This window comes from Furipterus horrens, unplaced genomic scaffold (genome assembly GCF_987537825.1).
Source record: "Furipterus horrens unplaced genomic scaffold, mFurHor1.1.pri manual_scaffold_7, whole genome shotgun sequence".
NCBI classification, from domain to species: Eukaryota; Metazoa; Chordata; class Mammalia; order Chiroptera; family Furipteridae; genus Furipterus; species Furipterus horrens.
This window is the reverse complement of record NW_028327177.1, coordinates 113,146,493-113,170,234: the sequence shown is the minus strand read 5'-3', so window position 1 is coordinate 113,170,234 and position 23,742 is coordinate 113,146,493. Positions and strand designations below refer to the sequence as shown.

Here is a 23,742-nt window from a genome sequence, read left to right as displayed (position 1 = left end):
AGGAGACCTCCCAGAACCCTCACACAAGGCCACGCCCCGGCCATCTGTATGCACGCACAGCTCTCTGCTCTCCATGGTAAAACTTTTTCAGGACTTCCCACTGATGGATAAGCTTAGAAGCAGGCCTGTTTTCATGGCTGTTTATTTTCATTACCCCCTTCGCCGGTGACTCTCAGCCTCCACTTTTCCTGGCTGCATTTTGGAAACTTTAATCCTAGGTCACCTGTAAGGGAAAACTGCCTTTCCTTTTTAGATTTTGTAAAGGTCACACTGTCAATGAGCTCAAGTGTTGGGACCTAAAATTAGACGCCATGGTTGTAGAAGCCTGTAATACGTGGTGCTGAGATACCAGCCCAGCACCTGAGAGGGTGGTCCAGGGAGCAAGTGGGCTGCCCTGGGATGCAGGTGAAGGCCTGGAACCTGCTCTCAGGGCCTGGCTCTATAGGAATCTCTCATTTTCAGCTGGAAGTTTACGAGAGCATGGAGAGGCAACCCTGCCAGGATGACATGTACCTGAGGTTCTGGTCAATGTGCTGAGAGCAAGTCTTTTTGTGTTCTTATAATCTGAGGCAAAGATGTTAAACTAAGACAAACACTCCACAAGTATTGGCTGGGTATCTCCTAGGTGCCAGGCACTGTTGGGATCTTTTGAGCACAAAATGATCCTGCCACCGTGGAGGGATCTTTGTAGGGTTTGTACTGCCATGGTAAATGCCCTTAAATCCTTTGGGTCCACAGTCCCAGCAGTTGCTTCCTACAGCAAACAGAGGACAAGAGTCAGCTGGTAGCAGGGTGCAGCTTTGTTAGCATGATGCCACCCTCCAAGCTGAGAGCTCCCTGAGGGCGGCGCCGGCCTCGTTCAGCTCTCCACCTGCAGTGAGGCAGCAGACTGCACGGAATCTCACAGGCCCTCTTCCTCCCTCTCTCTCTTCCCTGATGGCTCAAATCCCATCCCCCCTGACCTGTCCCACACTGGCCACCTGCTGTTGTGGCCTCTGAATGGTACTGAGAAGGCCTGTGCTTCCAGACCTGTCTGTAGATTTCTACTTCTTGTTTCTCACCAGGATTTGAGGGGCTGACTGATGGACTCCCTGCTCCCCAACTCCCCTGTTCCACCAGCCCCTGGCCCTGTACTTAAGAGTCACAACCCTCATGTCTTTTTCTGAAAGCCTCTCCCCAGATTATATTTGTTCATGGCAGACATCTTGAGGTCCAGAATAATGCTTGCTTGGCCAGAAGGGGTGCTGTCCTGGTCCCCTACTGCCAGGTTGTCTGTCTACAGTTTTTGCTCTGTCTCTTTTGAAGCTACAGTAGCCCAGACTGCCGGCTGCTCTGACCACCAAAGTACAGCCTAGGAAGCCATCCAGTCTCTCTCATCCCAATGCCAGGCAAGACAGACCTAGAGAAACAGATAGATCTAATCTTGGCCTTGCAGGGGACAGCTAAATTGGCAAGCAGCACGCTAATGGGGGCTGCTGACTACACAGGTATCTCTGGGATATAAATGCCCAGCTCCAGAGAGCCTCCTAAGTCACACAGAGGACAAGTTTATGATCCAGAAAGTAAAGAACTGGAACAAGATCAGCTTGTGACAGGGAGCAATTGATCGGGGTTGGGAGAGAGCTTGGCCCAGGATCTTAGAACTCCATAAACCATCAGAGCTTTACCCTTACCATAGTACTGGGAGCCCAGAAAGCTGGGTGATAGCTCTGAATGTAGGTAGTGTTGACCTGGAGCACAGATGGGGGCTGGAGTTACCTGTACCACCCCAGTTTATTTCCCTCCTTGCTCTCAGAGTCATGTTATGGCCCAATTCTGATCATGAGCCTCTCCCATGGAAAAGACTTCAATGGCTCCATCCTTCCTCACTTTTTGCTCAGTTAGATTTCTTTCACAGGTGTTTCGGGTTTTAGCCAGATGCTACCTCTTCCAAGAAGCTCTCCAGGGTTAGGTGCCCCTTTCATATACAGTCTGTGCACACCCTGTCATAGCAATTTTTACACAACTATGTATTTAAATTTTTCTGTTTACTTGTCTGTCTCCCCGTCAAGTCCTTGGCTGGGGTGGAGTGGGAAGTAATGATCTTTTATTTATTATTTTATCCCTAGGGCATGGTGCAGTGTCTGGGACATAGAGGAAATTTGTTGAACAAATGAGTGAATGAATAAATAAATAAATAAATGATGTGGTAAATAAATAAATAACATTATAGGGAAATATTAGCCCTCCTTCTTGCTCTTCCTCAGCAGGCTTCTGAGGCTTCAGAGATAAAATCATTACAGGATCTCAGGCTGGAACCCCACCACTGCTGTACCATGCCTGGGAACACTCTTACTATTCATAGCACCTCCAGACTCCTCAGTCATTACCTCCTCCAGGAAGGTCTCCCTGAATCCACTGTGGGGCAAAAGGCCTATTGTGTCATCCCCAACCTCCAGTGTTCACATTGCTCTTTGTATAGGTATGTTTTAACATGTAGCTTGTTGCATTTTCATTATGTATTTTTATATGTTACATCCCATTTTTAACTTTTTATTTTGAGATAATCTGTAATTATAATTATCTGTAATTTTCTCAAAATAAATGCAGTGGTAAGAAGTAACATAGAAAGATCTTGTGCCCTTCATCCAGCTACTCCCAGGGGTAACATCTTGCATAACTATAGTACAATAGCACAATGAGGAAATGAACATTGATACTGTAGATTAACCTTATTCAGATTTCCCCCATTTTACATGCACTCACTTCTCTGTGTGTATATTTAGATCTATTCAATTTTATCACATGTGTAGAATCACACAGCCACCACCACAGTAAAGACACAAAACAGCTCTACCACAAGCATCCCTAATGAAACCATTTTATAGCCTTAGCTGACTTCCTCCTCTTCCCTCATCTGTGACAACCAATCTGTTCTCTGTCTATAATTTTGTCTTTTCAAGAATGCTGCATAACTATAATCATACAGTGTGCAACCTTTAGGGCCTGTCTTTTTTCACTTAGCATAATTCCACCGAGATTCATTCAAGTCATTGTGTATTCCTAGCTGAGTAGTGTTTTATGGTGTGGCTTTATTATAGTTTGTTTAACCATTTACTTGTTGAGAGACATTTGGGTTGTTTCCAGTTCTTGGAAATACAAATAAAGCTGCTATGAACATTCACATACAGGTTTTTTTTGTGTGTGTGAAAATAGTTTTCCTTTTTCTACTGATGGCCAACAAGCCCATAAAAAGATGTTCAACATCATTAGCCATTAGGGAAATACTAATTAAAACCACGGTAAGATATCACTACATGCCTGCAAGAATGGCTAAAATTTAAAAAGTAGTGATAACACCAAATGCTGGCAAGGATGTAGAGAAACTACATCAGTCATACATTGACAGAGAGAATGTAAAATGGTTTAGCCATTCTGGAAGTAAGTATTAAAATTCTTAAGAAACTAAACATGTGTTTATCATATGACCCAGAAATTGCACTCTTGGGCCTTTTTAATTGTATTTTAAAACAAGGTTTAAAAAGATTATACATAATTCACATTCATAGTAAAACAAAAGTAGAAATACAATAAACACAAAGGAAACAATCCCATGTAATCTTAAGACATTAATATTTGGTATAGTGTGTGTGTGTGTATGTGTATTTCTTTCATCAAAAATGGTGTCCTGGGTGAACACACAATACAATACACAAATGATGTATTTTAGAATTGTACCCCTGAAGCCTATATAATTTTATTAACCAATGTCACCCCAATAAATTCACTAAGAAAGAAAAAATGGTGTCCTATAACTTTTATGGCTTTTTTATAATACATTATATTGTTTCTCCTCTCCATGTCAATTGGTGTCCCAGTTATCGTGTTAAATTTGCTTGATATCAAATTCAACAACTTATTTCACTAAACTTAGATATCTAAGTCATTTCCATTTTTTTCACTTGCTGTTATCAACAATACCTAATCATGTTTCTTATTTACATATTTTTGCTAACTTAATAGACTATATTCTCAAGATAACTTCCAATAAGTAAAATTTTTAATGAACATTTTCCTCATTTTAAAAGCTTTTGATGCCTGGCTGCTGTGGCTCATTGGAGTGAGCGTTGGCCTGCGAGCCAAGTGTCACTGGTTTGGTTCCCAGTCAGGGTACGTTACTGGGGGAGCGAGTGAGAGGCAACCACACGGTTATGTTTCTCTCCCTCTCTTTCTCCTTTCCGTTCTCTCTAAAAATAAAATAAACAAACAAACAAACAAATAAGTAAATAATTTTAAAAAATAAAATAAAAGCTTTTGATAAAAATTCCTGATTGCCATTCAGAAATGCTGTCCTGAAGTACCCTTCATATCCTAGGTGCCCAAGAAAGTGACCATTTCCCCCTGTTCTTTCCAGCAATGATCATTATAATTCTTTTGATTCTTTGTTAGTCTTATAGCTAAAAATGCTGAATCTTAGTTCATTTAGATTTTTAAACTTAATTACCAGTTGGACTATTTGTATCTCTCCTATGGTGAATTGCCTATTTATATCCTTTACCCATTTTTCTATTGATTTGGAAGATATGACCCTTTGTCATACATGTTTCATTCTTTTCTAGTTTTGTCATTTGGTTTAAACTGTATTTTTTCAGCTAACCTTAAAATTTTTATGTAGTTTAGGCTTTAATCTTTTTCTTATGTGCTTTTCCCTTTGCTTCCTTCTTTGAAAGGTCTTCCTGATTATGAAGTTATATATCCAACTGTATTTTACCATATTACATTTATAGCTCAATTTTTCATTTAAATATTTAATCCAGCAGAGATTCATTAGGGACATTTAGTATAAAGTAGGGATTTAACTTGCTTTGTAGTAGCTACCTCAGGTTTCTGCCCCGTTCCCTACGTAATTCTCTTTCCCCTTGACTGGAAGGGTCCTCGTCCCTGTTGCCCATGTTCTCTGGTCTGTTCCGTGTCACAGTAATGTCTCAAGCCAGTGAGCAGTCTGTTCTCTCTCTCTCTGACATTATCTTTATTATTTTTCATTATGTGTTGAGGGTTTCCTTTTGCTGACTTGGCCTGGTGCACCCAACTGTCTGGGCCCACAGGCCTTTATCTTCAGCTCAGTAACATTTTACTCTGCTCTATCTTTCATTTCTCGTCTGCTTCATTTGTTCTGGATGCTGTTTTAGGAATCGTTATTATCTCCATGTGGTTCTTCAGTCTCAATTTTCCCCACTTTTCACCTTCTGCCCTGCATTTTAATTCCTTCCCCATTTGTTCCCTGTGTTACTGACCTGAGATTCTGAACATGGCTTTGTTTCTGCTGTGGCATTGTTGGTGTCCCCACAGCCCTTCTTCTCCATCTCCTTCTGCTGCCTTTTCCTTCTCTGTGCTCTTCTGCCTGAGAAGCCATGCTTCCTTGCACACATCTGAAAAAGCAAACACTCTCCTGAATTTTTCTTCTGAATTGTGCAGTATCTCATTTTTAGAGGTGTGCTCTTCCTCTCTGATGCAACAGAATGATGTTCTCATTCTTGTGCCGTGTGGCTTTTGCCCTTTTACTTTAAAGCATGAGGAATGTTGGTAAGACTTGGTAAGGTGCCCCAGGGAGGGTGAGTGGCTTATCCTGGGACTCTATTTCTGCCCACAGGCTTGATTTCATTTTCCAATTGTTTCTGCACCAGCTGTGGAAAGCGATGTGTGCAAGTCCCCGTCCAGTTTCTTGTATCTAAAAGGCTTTCCCTTGATGTAACTCTGCTCTGCTCAGGCTGACATAGGCCTTTGACCTACAGCCTCTGGTTCTTCGGTTCTTCTAGTCTGATTCAATATGTGAAAAGTACAGTTCCCTGAATGCCCTGCTTCTGGGCCTTACTACTATCCTCACCACTTCCCACATGTGCTGAGACCAGCAGCTCTCGGAATGCATGACACCACTTCTAGGCCTTGCGTAGTGATATATTATCTAGCACTTCCTGGGAATGGCAGAGAATGTAAGGGGTGAAATGGGAAAAATGGGAACATCCTTGACTCACAACATAACTCAGTTCTTCACTAGCAGTAGCCATGGGTCTCTAAGGCAGAGATAGAGGATAGCTCTTATTACCCCCCCTCCCCCCTCAGGCATTCCCTATTTCAAGCAGTAGACTCAGGAAGAACATGTTCTAAGCCTGGGTGGGTTTTTTCCATGCATCTCTGATGCAGATACTCCGTTCTCCCATTCCAACACTGTCAGTATTTGAAGAAAGGTTGTGTGACTTTTCAACATCATAATACTTTTACTGAAAAACGGTGACCACCTTGGGGCTGCTGTCCCCATGTTGGGGCAGTAACTTATCTTAATATAGTGCATAAAATCATTTCTTTTTCTGCCCCTCCCCCATTTTTCTGCCAGCCTTTTGAAAGAATTATAATTCACCACTACATCAGCAGTGCCAAATACTCTATCTGTGGATAGTGTTTAATAGATATTTTAAAATTTAAACTGGGATATAACTGCCAAGAAACAGGGGAAAGAGAGAGAGGGGGAGAGAGAGAGAGAGGGAAGGACAGAACACTGGGTTTTGAGGGACTTGCAGCAGCAGGAAGAAGAAGATAAGCCAGCAAAGAAGATAAAGAAGTCACAGCCAGAGAGGCAGAGAGAGCAGTGCAGGTACAGGAAAGTGTAGGATGGGTCAGAGAAGGCTGGACCCGGACTGGAAGACTGGTCAGTGATGGTTGAGTCAGCCACGTGGCTGAGAAGGGCGATAAGCAAAGCAGATTGGATGCCTGGCCAGTCACTGGTGACCTTTAGTTATAGGAGAAAAATAGAGACAATCCCTTCCCGAGTTGAAAGGCTGAGTGGACTGAGGAAGTGGAAGCTGTTCAATACAGATTTTAAAGGAAGAGTAAAGAAAAGAGACAAGAGGGCTTGAGGGGAAATCAGCGTGCCAGAAGGTTTTTTGTTTTGCTTACTGTTGTTGCTGTTGTTGGAAGCAGGGAGATTTGATCAGCTTTATATCCTAAGGGAAGGAGATTGTGACTAGAAACAGCAATTTGCAAGATACAGCAGGAATATTTGAAAAAGCCATCTGAGTCTGAGCAAAGAGGGTGAAATCAGATAGATGGAGAGAAGAGGTTTGTCTGAGAGCTTCTTGAGGGAAAGGGCTGCCTCTCTGTGACCAGCAAGGTTCCTGGGCCAGGGAAGAGCAGAGCACTTTTGGATGGGGAAAAGATGACCGTAGAGACACCTTAAGGTGGTCAGGAGAGACGGGGAGGCACCCACTTTTCTCCAACCTCATGGGAAAGAAGAGGGGTCCTCGGCAGGAGAACCGGAGGGGCCAGGCACAGCCAGGCTTTGTGTGGAGAAAAGAAAAGAATGGAAGGGTAGCCTCATAGCCCTCAGGCAGAGCCTCAGGACAGAAGAAGCCTCTGGACATGATGTTGGGTGGAACCACAGGAAAAAGCACCTTGCCTCAGGTGACCTTTGGCCCTTTCTAGAAGGCTTGAAAAATGCTTTCAGGAGGTGGCTTTTATTGAGCCAGGAGGGAGGCTCTTCCTGGACCAAAACCCTCTTTTTCTCACCTTCCAGGTATTGTGGGGTATTGCTCTGTACCTATCTCTAGAGGTGTGAAGTCGTCGGCAGCCGTCCGTCTCGAGAGACGATGGTGTAGCTTCTTCAGAGTCTATCTGCACCGCCAAGAATGGCTGTGCAGTCCGACTCGGGAATGACGCTGAAGCTACAGAGCCTGGGCAGGGTAATATGGAGGGTCTGCTGTTGCCCATGCAGCAGACCCCCCCTCTCTTCGCAGCTGAAGGGTCCAAGGGAAAGACGGAGTCGATACAGCTTGGCTTCAGGTGCGCCGCAGGAGTTGCCGGTGTTGACTACAACGTCAAACCGCCTTAGGGACTCCGGCTCCGGATTTTCTGTCGGGGTTTACTCCCTTAGCCTTTCCCCTGAAGAGGTATGCCGCAAGGCAGCGGAGGTTTTTTGGAGTCAGAGTTTTCCTTCTCTGATGTACCCTGACTGGAAGATCGAACCAGCGACACTTAGCTCGCAGGCCGACGCTCAATCCACTGAGCCAAACCAGCCAGGGCAAAGAGGTGTGAAGTACATCAGCCATAAACCTCTGTGGAGATGGGCCTTGTACTGGGTCCCCTGTTCCCCAGACACCCAACAGCACTTCCCCTCAGCCCTCTGCATCTTGCCTACCCCTCTCTGGTAGTTTACCTCTCCCAGGACTACTTGAACCCCTCAACCGTACTGGTTCAGCACTGTCAGCTGAAGAAAGCTGGCTGTGAAATGTCCAGCTCTGCACTTCTGCTTATGAAGTCCTCTTTGCATTGAAAAACAAGATCTGATGTAATTAATTAATTAATTAGTTAATTAATCAATTAATCAATAAAACATCATTAAGACCCTTCTATGTGTCTGGTACTGACACCGTAAGGGTGACGAGGCCAGCATCCCTACCCATGAGAGTGTATCTATAACTCAGTAAGAGAAACTCACATATGTAAAAGCTTTAAGCTAAGGGCAAGCATTTATTTGAGGGGTACAAAGTCCATTCAAATGAAAGGCAGAGAGATGGAGTAAGTGATGTCTGGAGTCGTCTCTCAACCAAGTAGTTTCATTATAAAGCAGGACTTACCAGTTGGCTTTTTTCTTTTTTCTTTTGTATTCTTCATGGCCCTTTCAAACAAATAATTAACCATGAAAAAATAATGACCATATTCTAGAACTCAATGCCTAGCACTATTCTCCTAAGTACTTGAACTGTGCCCTGGGGCTGGCATTATTACAGGACCTCTTGATGAGAATAATGCCTGATATTGTGCAATTGTGTGCGGTTGGCCTTCCTTGCATGGTTCTGTGTATGCACATCAATTACACGCATTTGGTATAATTTGTCTTTTTAAAATCACACCTTCTATTTCACCCCAAGAAGATAAATGGATCCTGCCTCAGTCCCAGTTCCATTGATTTTTCTGTGGTCCTATGGTGAAGCTATTATCAACACTAATCTCAAACCCTGCTAGGAGCCAGGAAGCCCTTAGAATACAGAGCACCAATTTCTGCAACTTCCACCTTATTTTCCTTTTCTTGGGCTTTTGTTCTGACTCCCCTCCTCATCTCATTTTCAAATATGATTTGATTATCATCCCATGAGGTCTGTTCCGCTGGCTGTGAGCAGGTACCTCTTCAACATCTCTGGCCTGGAAGAGGACCACAGAGGCCTCCCCCGAGGGAGCGTGAGCCTCCTCAGAGCAGGATAGCCTGTGGTGTTGAAGCCTCCCTCCCGACCTCCCTTCCCAGGAGTCCGAGGCATGAGCAACCAGGCAGGGTGAGTCCACACCCATCACCTTGCAGCTCTCTAAATTACTTTTCTAGGGGGAGGGGAAGAAAAGAAGAAACAGGGTATTTGGAATTAAGAGGCTACAAGACATCGGGGAAGCTTTTGACAGTGAGCTCAGTGTTTGAAGACAGGGGCAGCCGTGGTGATATTTGTGGGCTTGAAGGATAAATGTCAGACTTTTGTTTGTTTCATTTTTCCTTTGCTTCTATTTCCGTGGGCTGCTCTGCATCCCCATTTGCTGCTGGACCCATGACCAAACTCAGGATCTTTAAGCAATCACATGCCAATTAAAAAACATATCGATTAATTTTTAGAAGGCAAAACATTATGTTCATTAAAATTTTTCCAACTGTACAAAGGGCATACAGTGAAGAGTAGGTCTTCCCTCAGGGCTGACCCTGGGCCCCTCCCTATGCTGATCTGATCGCACTGGCTCCTGTGGAGCCTTCCTGACAGTCTGTGCCCCAGGCTTACCTGTAGCCCTCCTGCCTCCACACTCCTCTGTGCTCTGCTGCTACTCCTCCTTCTGGTTTGTTTACACAATAAATATCTTATAGATCGTTCCATACTAAGACTCATAAACCTGCCTTGCTCTATAGGATTGCGTAGTATTCTAATGTGTAGATGTACAGTAACTTATTTAACTAATCCCCTATTAATAGTATTTTTGGTTGTCTCCAATATTTTTGCCATTAAAAAGAATAATGCAGCCCTGGCCTTGTAGCACAATTGGTTGGAGTGCTATCCTGTACACCAAACTGTTGCAGGTTCAATACCTGGACAGGGCACATACCTAGGCTGCAGTTTTGATCCCCAATCAGGGCACATATGGGAGGCAACAGATTGATGTTTCTCTCTCTCTCTTTCCCCTCCTCTCTTTCAAAAATCAATAAACATATCCTCAGGTAAGGATAAAAAAAAAAAGGAATACTGCACAAAAGAATTGAAAGCAGGAGCTCAAACAGGAGTTAGAACAAAAATGTTTACAGCAGCATTATCCACAATAGCCAAAAGACAGAAACACCCCAAGTGTCCATCAGGAGGTGAAAGCATAAACAAAATGTGGTATGTACATACAATAGAATATTATTCAGCTATAGAAAGGGATGAAATGTTGATTCATACTGCAATATGAATGGGCCGTGAAAACATTGCTAAGTGATAGAAGCCAGTCACAGAAGGACAAGTATTTATGTTTCCATCTGTATGAGATACTTATATTAGGCAGATTCATACAGACAAAAATAGAACAGAGGATACTAGGCATAAGGGGGAAAGAGGACTGGGCCATTATTATTTAACGGGTACAGAGTTTTATGCTGGGGATGATGAAAATATTTTGGGTATAGATAGTGGTGATGGTTAGGCAATGTTGTGAGTGCATTTCATATCACTAAATTATGTGCTTGCAAATATTTAAAGCAATAATTATCATGTTACATGTATTTTAATATAAGAAAAAAAATAACAATGGAAAGATAGGAATTTGCTGTTGAAGCCTTAATAAAAAAAGGATGCTGCGGTGAACATCCTTGTACCATAGAGAGCTCTGGAGGAATGCAAGGATGTCTGCATGATAGAGTCCCAGAAATGGGGTTACAGAGTGCAAAAGTATGTGCATTTAAAATTTTGATATATGATGCCAAATTTTGTTTCAAAAGATTGTGCTAAGTAATGCACATATGACCCATAAGATATGAGGTTGATTTGATGCCAACCACAGTGTGATATCAAACATTTTAATCTTTGCCACCCTAACAGCTGAAATACGGTGCCTCTTGCAGACTGAATTTGCATTTCTCCTAGGGGTTTATGCCATGTGTGTGCCAGTGTCAGAGACTCCAGACATCAGAGGTCACCTTGGTCCTAGGTCAAGACAGAAATAGATCAAGAGCAGCCTGGAGGCACAAGGGAGGGCTGGCTGGCTTGGGTTTGAAAGAAGGATTTCTGACCCAGTTTACCTCTTCTGCTGTCTCCCTCTACTTGTTGCTTCAACTTTACCATGTGATTCATAGAACAATGGAATGGCACCTTGGAAGAGGACTCCTAAGGCAGTAGGAGTCCTAGATATGCTCCCTACTCAGGCTTGAGAGCCTCTGTACACAGCTAGTGACTGGAAGCTCAGCCTTCCTGATGGTTAGAAAGGTTATGCTCTGTCAAATGAAGTGAATGTAGTTCTTTTAGCAGCCAGTTACTTGCAAAGATAAATGAAATAAATGATGGTGAGTGGATCCATCAATAAATGAATTATCTGCAAACTTTCTTCACTAATGTTTTTACAACCCTATGGCTTCCATAGAAGGACAGAATCCTTTGGACGGGACCCCTTGAATTCATCACATGCAGCCCTGCCCTGCATCAGTGTAGGAAGCGTGTTGTCGCTTGTCATGCCTAGGTCTTCTTCACATAGTGTGCTTCACAGCCCAGGCTCCTTGATTTATAATGTACACTTGTCCTGTCTAAAGATCACCTTCTCTTGGCTTCAGTCCAGAATCCCAAACCCCCCATGAGCAATCTGAGTGAATCTTAATTCACTCCCCAGCAATTTAGCCATTTCTTCCAGCTTTCTGTCATTTCTTGATTTGCTATACATTCAGTTACACATTTTTCCTTCACTTTATGGAGAAAGTGTTGATTAGGTCAGGACTAAGGGCAGCAGTAGGTGATGATATCCCATTTCTCAAGGCTGACGGGATACAATTATTCAGCAGAATTATTACTAATGAGATGGCTAAGGTCCATGGCAAAGCCATGAGGGGCTCAGACACTCTGCTGAAGTCAGGATGACTGGGACTGTGTGAAGAGGTGGAGGGTAAAACTAAAAAGCTGCTATTAGTTCCTGAGTTCTAACTATCAAGAAAGAAGTAGATGGTGTGCACTCAGGCAAAGCATTGGCTTGGTACATGGAACTAAAGGGTAGAAAAGGCCAATTGTATTCCGACTCATAGGTACAATTCGAGAAAAATAATAGCAAACATATACATACATAGTGCTGTCTATGTGCCAGACACTATCCTATGCATACTCACATAAGTGAACTCATTTATTCTCATGCATCCTATGGGGCAGGCATAATTATTATCCCCATTTTAGATATGAGGATACTGAGGCACAGAGGAAGGATTAATAATTTATCGTGAGTCATTCCTCTAGTGTTCAAGTCTACGAGATTGGCTCTAGAGTGTCTGCTCTCAACCACTTCACTCTGTGGCCTTGGGAAGGTCAGCCTTCATCATATTATTGAATGAATGTCAAAGAATGCATAGGCATATTCAGTATCTAGAAAGAGGACCTCTAACACTCCAGACTTCAGGGCAATATCTCCAGAGCCAGCAGTCCCTTGTGGAATCTTCTCTCAGCAAAGTGGGAGAGGCGAAGTGACTGCGATGAGGAGGTCTTATATAATTGATCTCAAAAGGTGACTCCTCATGCTCCAGATACATGGTGGCATTTTCTGGCTGGGTGGGAGTGCCATGGGGCCAGCAGGAGAAGGAGAGCTTTGTCAGCATCTGATACCTTGGTCTCCAGTTGCTTCATTTGTGTAAAGCTGAGGCTGATCTAAAAGGCAGCTTCAGTGTAGTTATTTCCTTAGGCAGAAGTTCAGTGTGTCTTGAGATTGGGAAACATAAGTCACCTCTCCGGGTGTCAGCAAGGTACGTAAATGCAGTCAATGGGGACAGGCCCTTCACTGGACAGGTGTGGTCAACAAGGACATGGACTTACCTATCTTCCATTCTCTGTTGCGAAATCACAGAGCCCTGGGGGGGGGGGGAGAAGATCTGCACAAACCCACATCCTTCATTAGATCCAGGAGCAGACGTGAGGGCTGTGGTACTCAGCTGTGCTGCAGGATGTTTGCCCGTGCCCTGGCCCTCCTGCAGTCTGACTCGGTCCTCCCGCTTTGGTGGGGACTAGGATCATCTGGAGAGATGCTAAAGCACACAGGCTCCCCAAGGTGCTGGGAGGAGGACAGTGTCTGAGCTGTGGCACTTTTACCAAGTTTTCCCAGGGTGATTCTGATAACCATCAAAATTTGAGAACCAGTGGTCTGGGGTGTGGCTTAAAGAGTCATTTTTTAAAGCTTGGGGTGTTATATTGTGCAGCTAAGGTAATGCAACCTTTGGCTCTTCTGTGCGTTGCTGTTCCAGGTGCAGAGAGCTGCAGAGAACAGAGAAGCAGAGGGGGGCCTTGGTGAGCTCAGTCAGGGGTGGCTTCACGGAGGATGTGCCACCCCCAGGGCCGTAGGCACTGGACTAGGGTGGGGAGTGTGGCAGGGGATCAGAGCCCTGGAGAGAGTCAGAGTCAGCAAATTACCAGAGAAACTTCTTAGGGGAAAATATTGCAAGGTCTTACTAACACTCTTATAATGAAAAAGTGTTTTGTGGGTCTAAAACAGTTAAGTTTTTAACCAGCTTATCTCTCAGTTTGACTTCTTTTAACCTCATTGCAATTATTTTTCCTTGAGATTTATAAAATTTAAGCACTAATTAGAACATCATTCAAATCTGTTATTTAGAACAGACCTTTCTGATTATGCTTTTAAAAAATCTCTTTTGTGAAAATGATACAATCTCATTATTTTTTTAAAATCAAGTAATGTACAAAAACACCAAGAAAAAAATTACTTCAAATTCCGCCATGGAGAAATCATTAACATTTGGTAACTATCATAGCTCTTTTTCTCTCACTGATAGAAAGATAGCTAATTAGGTAAATTGAAGCACTTTTACAAAAATAGACTCTTACTGTACATATTTTAAAATTAAAAGCAATATGTTTAGTTTGATTTGAATCTAATAGACAAAAAAATTAAAATGAACTGTGAAAATTACTGAAGTTCAGAAATATTTTTCTCCATTATAAGTTCCTTCAGTTTCTGAAAGAATTTTCTATAAACTTATTTCTTCAGTAGGGGGAAGATGAGATTTATTCCCAGTTTTAAAATTTCATGGTGTCTATTGATGTCCTGCCACCTCTCCCCCTCCCTCCAAGTCTGGATTTCTTATGCTACTGTTTTTACACTGATGAGGTTTGTAACCTTTGCATTCCGCATTCTGTTCGGTGCTGCCATGCCCAGGGGCTTCACCTTGCTTCTCCCCAATCACCTGCCTGTCCTTCCACTGGGACTGCTTTATTCCAGGGCAGTGATTCTCAAACCTTAAAGTGCAGATGAATTCCTTGGATGTTTGGTTAAAATGCAGATTCTGGTGCAGCAGGTCTGAGGTGGGGCCCAGGGGTTTGTTTTTTTAACAGGTTTCCTTATGGTCTCGGTGCAGCGGCTGCAAGAACCACACTTGATGGAGAAGTTTTAAGCTATTTTGTTTATTTCCTGGTTTTCCCGATTCCATCCTCCCATAGCTCAGTGGTGCTACTGCACCACTGCATGTGGCATTCTTGAGAATGCCCAGATTTTCTTGTCTGTGTGCATAGGGTAGGGAGCAATGCCCCTGGGTTTAAAATATATAGTTACATACATTCCTTTGCTTAGAATTGTGGATATTCTCCTGGTACCGAACATTGCTATGGCCAGGTTAGGGTGAGCCTGATTTTCACCTTTTTTAAGTGATTTGCTTTTTCCCACCTGGATGTCCAGAGTATTGTTTCCTTATCCCTGAGTCTTAGTGATTCACCAGGATGTGTCTTGACTTGATGCATTTGAACATTCTGAAGTGGCAGGCTCAAGCCTTCCATTCAGGAAACCTTTCTCCTATGTGCTCTGTACAGTTTGTGGTCCACCTCTGGGGTCTCTTCCATAGAGCACTACTGCAGCATGTATGGTGTGTGCACAGGGTGCCCCCTTTTGTGGCAGGTGCTGTGGGCTGTCATCCCCTGAGGCTGTTTCCCTGCCTCTTCCACACTCTCTTCTGGAAGGTTCTCTCAGCCAGGATCCCTTGCCCCGAGGGCTCTGCAGATGGGAGTGGGATGAGGCAGAGGCAGAAGTGGAGTGAAGACTAGCCTCTGAGTTGGTCCATACGTTCTCACACCTCCTTCTGCACCTCTTGACTCTCGTGTCCCTGGGGGGCTGAACAGGATGTAATATTTGCCTTTAGGGAAATCTAGATCTGGCCCAGGTCTGAGGAGGTTTGTGTCAGCCTTCAATATTCTTCTAAGTGCCGCTGCATTTTCTAGCATGTGGCTTGTAGCCATAGCTGTTTCTTTATTTTAATGAACTTGATCTTTTTTCTCTTCCTGTAAGAAATGTCCTTTGTCCTTTGTGCATTTGGTTAGAGATTCGTGGGAGGAGATAGAGGGTCTCAGAAACAGCGTGACTTTCTTCTACCTTTCTGTCTTGATGGAGGCCAGGATGTGGCTCAACTTGGTACACATTCTATTGGCTTATTTCTTCTCCCTTCTCCCCAATCAAGATGGTTAATGGGGACACACATGACTAACAGGTGCCTGGCACTCTGTCGCCAACATCTCAGCTCCTGCAGCTGTAGGTCAGTCCTGGGAGGCTCCCCAAACCTGACTTCCTCTGGTGGCGGGGTGGAGTGGGGACATAAACTGCAGTCCATAAACTGCAGTCCAAGCCTCTCGGCTTGTTTTTCTGCAAAGGTTGTTGTAAACCAGGAGAAAGTCTAAAACCACTGAACCCTCTGACCCAGCTCCCTGAATGAAAGCCACGTGCACCCATTATGACATGGGCTGTATTTGCCTCGCTATGCTTTATAGAAAACAGAGACTGTTGTCTGGAAGTACTTCATGATGACCCAAACCTCCTTTCTTCAGTACAGTCTGAAGCCATAACAGCATCATAGATGAGGCACTTGACCATCTCAGAGGGAAAAGGCTCTGCAATCTCCAAAATTGTCCTCACCTTTACCCCTTTAGGATTGTGCCAAAGAAGAAGGGGGTCATCTCCACGTGTGAGGAAGAAAAGTTGAGAGCTCAGAAGTGGGAATCACTGATCCACCTTGTTTTTATCTAAAGGCATGAAATAGACAATGGGCACCCCACTGCCTCAGACCTTAGTAACAGATATCAGGGGACTGAGGAAGACACGGAGGTTTGGCCTGATGCAGACTCATGCGTTTGCAAGCTCACGTGTGCTCTGTCCCTGTGGTGCCCACCCAGCGATGCTTGCTTTCTTATCGGGACAGCTGTGGACGCAGTGCCTGCCTGTCGGGGGTGGGAGATGAGCAGATTGCAGGCACTGGAGGGCAGCAGCCCGACACTGGATCACCACTGCATACCTCAGCGTTCCTATGGCAGAGGACACATCTGGGAGAGCTGGCGGCAGACTAGACAGACTCTGGGGAAGAGCAGGAGGGGAAAAGGAGGAGGTGTCAGCCATTGGACTGAGAATCATGGAGGGGGCTAAGCTCTACCAGGAAAGAACAGTCATCTTGTCCAGGCCCCTGCCTCCAGCCAAGATTGCAACACCCCTCCCTCACACCCAGCCCACATCTGGAAACAACCTATCTCTCTAAGGGTGCGTATATTTACAAACATCTACCCCAAAACAGAGTCCCCAGCCTCCCTTGGTAACCAGAGGCTAAAAGTCACAGCTGCAGGAGTATTTCCTCTTGGCTGTAGATTTAGCACATTGTAAACACTGGCTTATAAAACCGACTCAATTACACATCAAGCAGGAGCACTTCCTACTTAGATTCAGCGACTTTAAAAAAGTCTGACGGAATAAAGCCATTCTGGAAGATGAAAATGGGATTCTGTGTTGTAGTGGATGTATGCCTGGTGGTAGAATGGGGGCACTACCCAGGATCTGAACACTTTTTTCTGCTTGAAGTGTGGGGAGAGGGTGTCCACCTGGAGAGTGCCAGGAGAACTGAAGGGCCTGGTGGTGCTTCTGCCCACCTCCGGGAAATGAGGGCATGGGTATCCAACCTCAGCCTGGCTATCTAGATGCTCCTGACAGAAGCTTTGACTTTTGAGGGATCAACTTAAAGATCTGAGAGAGCTGGGATATTTCACCACATCTGCATCCTGTGCTTGGAGGACAGGCAGGGCAGAGGGGCCTTTGGGAATGGCTAGCCATGTCCAGAGCCTCCCTGAGATACAGCTCAGGCTCTGGGGCCCTGCCCACCTTGCCTCCTGCCCCAGTGGTTCTGAACACTGCCCCATAGCTTTCCAAAAGGCAGCCTTCCTCTTCTGTTTGGTTTGTTTGTTTTCATTTAATCACCATCCATTTCTGTTGTTTGTGGCCAGGGCTCCTCACTCATACAAGAAAGGTGCTGAGTTTTGAGTTAGCTGGTAGTTTCTTAGGGGCAGGTTGCTTCTAGCAGGAAGACTATACCCATTGAGTAGACTGAGACATGCCCATTCATAACCCACTAAATGGCTGTTGAGTGTGTGCTGGTGGCAGGCACTGTGCTGCACACTAGAAAACATGTGCCTTCATGGAACTCGTGCCCTGGTGGAGGGGACATGCCTGTCCAACTTCCAGATTACTGTTCCAGATAGCCACCTGTCTGGTGGGAGCATGTGCCTGTCATTCACAGAGCGGGCACCCAGCAGGTCTTTATGGAGTGGAGAGCAAGGCCCAGGCGGTCAACAATGGGAACTCACCTAGAGCCCAGCTTTCATGGAGGAACTCTTTCATGGGCTGTTATAGCTATTTCTTTTAGTTTTTGCTTTCTGGTTTTCTTTTCTTTTCTTCTTATTTAATAGACCTCAAGAGGGAGAGAATTGCTGGTCACAGCCAATCACAGATTTACTCCTTGTCTTTAGGGTAAAAAGGACATTGGGCTGCCAGGTCCTGCAAACAAAACCTTTACAAATAAATGATTGCAAATGTGTGTGGACTGTTAGGACCCCCCCAAGTGGCACACAGACTCTGTTCCTGACTTCTCCTTTGTGTGGCCATCCCGTTTTGACCCAGAGCCTGACTGTGTCCCTTTGTGCGCAGGGCTGTATCTCCCTCCTTCCAGCCTCTGTGCTGTTCTTGCCACCGTCCAGTGCTTGTGTCTCCATTCCTAAAGTCCCTGCGCATCCTAGTGCCCACCAGCTGGAGCCTTAGACCCCTTGGCTGCTCACACTGACCCAGCGGCCTTTGGCATTCCCCTGAGACCCGGCAGGGACCTTTCCCAATGAAAAGGTAGCATACATGCATAAAGCACTGACCCAGGGTTTCTTAACCTGGAGAACTTGAGTAGAGTCTGGGGAGCTTTCCAACAAACACTGATGCCAGCCCCCCTCTTCCTCTGCCATGCTGTCTGAATCGGCCATCACGAGTGTGGACAGTAGTAGTTTAAGAATCTTCTCAAGTGATTCCCATGAGCTGCCAGAGTTAAGAAGCGCTGTTCTGAGGTCCTTTTCTCATGGGATAACCCATCAAGAGGAAACCAAAAAAAGGTGAGGCATTGGGCTTGGCTGGTATTTCTGTGGCCAAATTGAGGGCCTAGGAGTAGGGCTGCACTCTCAGGCCTAATATATGTCTTAATATATGTCTACCACAAGAATCACATAAGCATTTCTTATTTGTTTGTTTGCTTTTAGGATCTGCCCTTTGGCCATATCCCTGGAGAAAAGAGCAGGGGGAACAGGCCCTTTTAGTCTCAGCCTCATCGCCCTGTAGCACACCCCTTCTCTGGTGGGGGTATGAGGCTCAGCAACAGGTCAAAAGGATTTCAGCTTGGGACAAGGGCTGGAAAGGAAGATGGGAGAGAAAGGGCCTGGGACTGGGGATGCTTTAGAGGGCTGAGGGCAGAAAAATGAGAAGCCAGTCATGCATCAGTATGTGGGAAGAGTAATCCAGGCAGAGAACCCAACAAGTACAAAGGCCCTGAGGTCAGAAGATCTTGTCAAGGTCAAGGACCAGCAGTGTGGGGTTCTAATATAGAGTGAAGAGGAATGCCCTTGAGAAGAAGTCTGAGAAGTAGGCAAGGGCCAGGTGCTCCTTTACTCTGAGATGGTCAATTGCCACATCTACCATGATGTCATGGCTTGAAAGTTTACTGAAGAAGAGAGGTTTGGGACATCCTGAAGTACTTCTAGCCAATAGTCCCTGCTTTCTAATAAAGCACAGCTATGCACATATAGCACATGGCATGATGGATACATGTGGCTTTTTTCACCCAAGGAGCTGAGTCAGTGGGTTTGGTGGTTTCAGATGTTCTCCTGGCTCACCATTTGCTGATAAAACAGCCTTTGCAGAGACACAAACTGGAGATGAAGTGTATCCCCCTTCTAAGTATGAAGGAAGCCTTTGGAGAGTCTGGCAGAGAGGAACAAATGATCTGAATTAAGTGAAATAATGTAATAACCATGACAACCCCATCATGGCCAGTGTATCTGGAGAGCTGGGTGCAGTGCAGTCAGAATAGAAGGGGAGTCTGTGAGGGGACTGAGGCTAGAGGGCATCTTGTTCCTCCCGTGGCTATTCAGCACATGAGTGACAGACAGGACCAAAGCCAGAGTCCTGTCCTGCCCAGGGCCCAACAAGCCAGGCAAGACAATGCCCCCTCACTCAGACCCAGGCCCCAAAATCCTGGCAGCAGCCTCCCTCCTGGGGCTCAGGCTCCTCCCACTTGCCAGGGAAATCAATAGCTTTCCTGCCCCCCCATCTTCTTTCAAGGTCAGAATTGGAATTTCACTAGATAAGCAGGGCTTCCATCCCATTCATTGGATGTCTTTCCCTTAAAAGTATTTGTTATGTTTATTTCTCAGGACTTTGGCCAGGAGCATATTTTGACTCCAGAGATTTCCAGACAATTCTCCCCACTGGCCTGGGCTTTAGTTATTGATGACTCTTGTCCCTCGTCTCTGAGGCCTCGAGCTAGAGGAGGAGGTAGAGGAGATGGAGGAGGCAGAATTGGCAGACTTTTTCTTCAGGCAGGCCAGGAAAGATTGTTTAAATTAGGCATTACCCTCCCAGAATAAAAATTAGTTATTTTTGTGTGAGTATTTGTTATTGAATTAAATATAAGTACAGGCACTTGTAATTTGTTGCTCCGGTCGGGGAGCTGGGTGCCCTGCATCATGCGGGCGCTGCCTGCGCGGCCACACTGGCTTCCTGCTTCTCCCACCCTCCGTGCGCATCCGTCTTAGTTGTCTCTCCCAACTTTGTCAAATGTAACGTGAAAGAAATGGAAATTAAAAGAAAACAAAAGAGAGGTTTTTCCAAGAGGGGAAATCAGATTTATCCTGAGGTAATTAAATGTGTAGGAAACCGAGAACAAAGCAGTGCAAATAGTGCGTGTGTGAGTGAAACAGAGAATAAATCATTATTTCCCAGCAGCCAGAGCCCTCTGATGAATCTTAAATTCAGGTGCCTATGAGGTGGAATTGACAGGGAAGCCAAATGTGGGCTTTGTGTGGCTGCAGCTAAATGCTCAGGTGTCCCGGGCACCTGTGCAGACCATTGTCAGCTTCCGGCAGCTGCCACAGCACTTGGGAGGCAGGGGCATCTAGAGGGCCTCCGTGCCGCTGCTGCACGCACCACCACCCACTCTCAGTTTGCAGCCTTCCACTCTCACCTCCCTGCACAAGTGACCGTCCCTGCCCGTGCTTAGGGGCCTCAGTGCTGGGCCTTTCTTTTGCTCTCTCATCTGCTAAAGGCCGAATACATTGAGGTCAAGGACTATGTCTTTTATTGTGGCATTCCACCACAAGGCCTGGCCTACTGTGGCCACTCAATATGTTTTGGTTAAATGAATAAATACCTGAATGGCAACAGGAGGGACCCTTATGCATTCAGACACAGTAAAGTCATCCCACTGCCGTCTTTGTGAGGTGCATCTGTGTGTCTGGAATGTGAGGGGAACCTGGAGGGAGGGCAAGGAAGGGAGGAGAGCATTGAGGTATAGGCCTTCTGAATAGTGGGCCAGGACAGGTGGGTGGGCTTTGTGAGGGGCACTTGCCCTTGGAAGTGAGCAGCAGTTACCCCCATCCTTCCCACACTTTGCCCAACTTAGACCCATGGAGATGAAGATCCTCTGGAAGACAGTGCTCGAGAGTGGCCAGCAAGGCCTTTTAGCTACTAGGGTGGGTGTTCTGAGCAAGGACCACATCCTAGGGAACCTTTCTGAGGGGCATAGTCTACACAGCTTATCTGACACTCCACCTTCCAAGGGCACCTTATGGATGCTGTGAGTTCCTTCTGTAATGGTCTTCCTCCCTTCTTCAATGATCAGGTTGTTGCCTTCCTCCCCTTAGCATATTCTTGAAACCTCTCTGCCCTGTGTCATGGTTATACCTGATTCATTCTTTCCTATGACCTGCTGGTCTGCTAGCTGCACAGGACATGAAGAGCATCTCAATCAGCTAGCCTAGTAGCTGCTGAATAAATCCAGAGCTTATATCCTTTGTAGACCAATATCCTAACACTTTCTGAGTCATACTGTGTGACAAGGATGGTACATGGGCTTTAAGTGAATATCTTGTTTCCTCCTCAACACTGGACAGGAGTGAACCTTACCAGCTAGTAGGGACTGAGAGATGGAAATTTCAGGCTGGAGCTCTACTTTGGAAAGACTGAGGCATAGGGGCCAGAACACCTGTATGTTCAGAGTGATCTTGCCTTTCTACCAAGGTGTCACCATCACAGGCTGTGATGCAGAACTCTGCATGTAGTGCTGCAGAATACCTAGAGGTCCCATATTGTGTGCCCTATGCCCCAACCCTCAGCTCCAGCATGGGAGGGGGCTGACCCACAGCAGTGGGCTTGGGGGCTGAGTGGGACTCCTTCCACCTCTCCCAGAGGCCTGAAATTCCACTGTTAGATGTTTGTTTTTATTTTTATTTTTTTTTGTGATAAAATACACATAACTATCTTAACCACTTTTTAAGTGCACAGTGCAATGGTACTAAGTACATGCACATTGTTGTACAACCACCCTCCACCCCTAGAACACTTTATCTTGCAAAACAGAAACTCTATACCCAGTAGAGTATAACTCCCCATAACTCCCTCCCCGAGCTCTTGGTAACCACGATTCTACTTTTTTCTCCCCATGTTCTCCATGCCCCGGCCTCTGGTAATTATCATTCCCTGTTACTATGAGTAGATCTATATAACATTTTCTTTAATCATGAGACATTCTTTGCCTTGGATTCTAAAAGTTCTTTAGACTTTAATGTGTTCCTTGATAGAATAAATACCACTTTGGACAAAAAGACTTTCAGACTTACCGATGTTGTCAGCTTAATCTTTGAGAGACTCAGCCCCACAGAGAAAGAAGCCTAAATGAGCTGGAGGACAGGGGTGGAGTGCCCTTAGTGCTGTGGTCTAAGTACTTGTGACCCCCAAAATGTGTATGTTGAAATCCTGTTCCTTAAGGTGATGACATTAGAGGGTGGGCCTTTGGGAAGTGATTCAGTCAGGAGGGCAGAGCCGTCACAAATGGGATTAGTGTGCTTAGAAGGTAGGGTCCAGGGAGCTCCCATGCCCCTTGGGTCATGTCATGTGTGGACACAATGAGAAGTTTGCAGTCCAGAAAAGGGCCTTCCCGGACCATGCTGGCCCCCTGACATCAGACTTTTCTTATACAGAACAGTGAGAAATAAATTTCTGTTGTTTATAAGCCATCCAGTGTTGGTGTTTTGCTATAGCAGCCGGCACAAACTTTAATAACCAGGCTGGTCCAACAGGGCAGGGCTGCCTTGGGGAAGGTGGGTGGGCTTTAAAACTGCCTCCAACCCAGTCCTCTGGGGCAAGGAAAGGGGGCTATGTGTGCAAAGCAGACACCAGCTTTTAAAGGAACTGCATTGCAGTTATTCATCTCTTCTGGCCAAAGACTTGTCTGTAGAAGAACATTCCAAAAATAATAATTTTTTGATTTTACAATTACAGAAATTAAATATGCCTATTGTAGAAAACATAGAAGATACGGGGAATTTAAAGAAAAAAATTGGAATCACCCGGAATGCCACCATCTAGAGATCATTTTTGTCAATCCTTTGGTGTATTTCATTTTAGCATTTTGTGTGTATGGGAACATATTGTGAGCAATTTTATATCCTTCAACCATTGAATATTACATTGTGATCATTTTCCCTGTCATTACATTTATTTGAGAACATCATTTTTAATGGCTGCATAATATTCATTCTTGTGGCTGATTCATAATTTATGTAACCATTTTTCACTTTTTGAGCACTTACGCTCATCCTAATTTGTGCATATTATAAATATCCATAAACAATGATGCTATGGACATTCTCATACATATAACAGATCCTTAGGCACTATGTCCCTATTTCTTGGGGACAGATTCCTAGATGTGAAATAAAGGGGTGTGTATTTAGTCACAGATCTCAATGTTTATTCCCAAGGTCCCCAGATGAAGGCTTGACCAGAGTAGATCAGACTGTCTTGTCTGACACCTTCTTCTTAAATCTCTGCTAACTGGATACGATAAACACTATTAGTCATTTCTTAGTCATTTCTTAGATTTTGCCCAGTTTTGCAGTAGAGTGTCAGTGTTCTACTTATCAAGTGTTCCTTATATATCAAGGTTATTAATATTTGCCC

The 23,742-nt window shown here is 44.9% G+C and overlaps 1 protein-coding gene across 1 annotated transcript in view; it reads left to right on the top strand.

Annotated features, from left to right (window-relative positions):
* LOC150005075 (ephrin type-B receptor 1-like) overlaps positions 1-20,681 on the top strand; it is an 82,756-nt gene extending 62,075 nt beyond the window's left edge. The window contains exon 4 of the mRNA XM_090284939.1: positions 20,539-20,681. Within this exon, the coding sequence (XP_090141065.1) occupies positions 20,539-20,681 (143 nt within the window). The remainder of the gene's footprint in view (positions 1-20,538) is intronic.
* Positions 20,682-23,742: the final 3,061 nt, after the last annotated feature.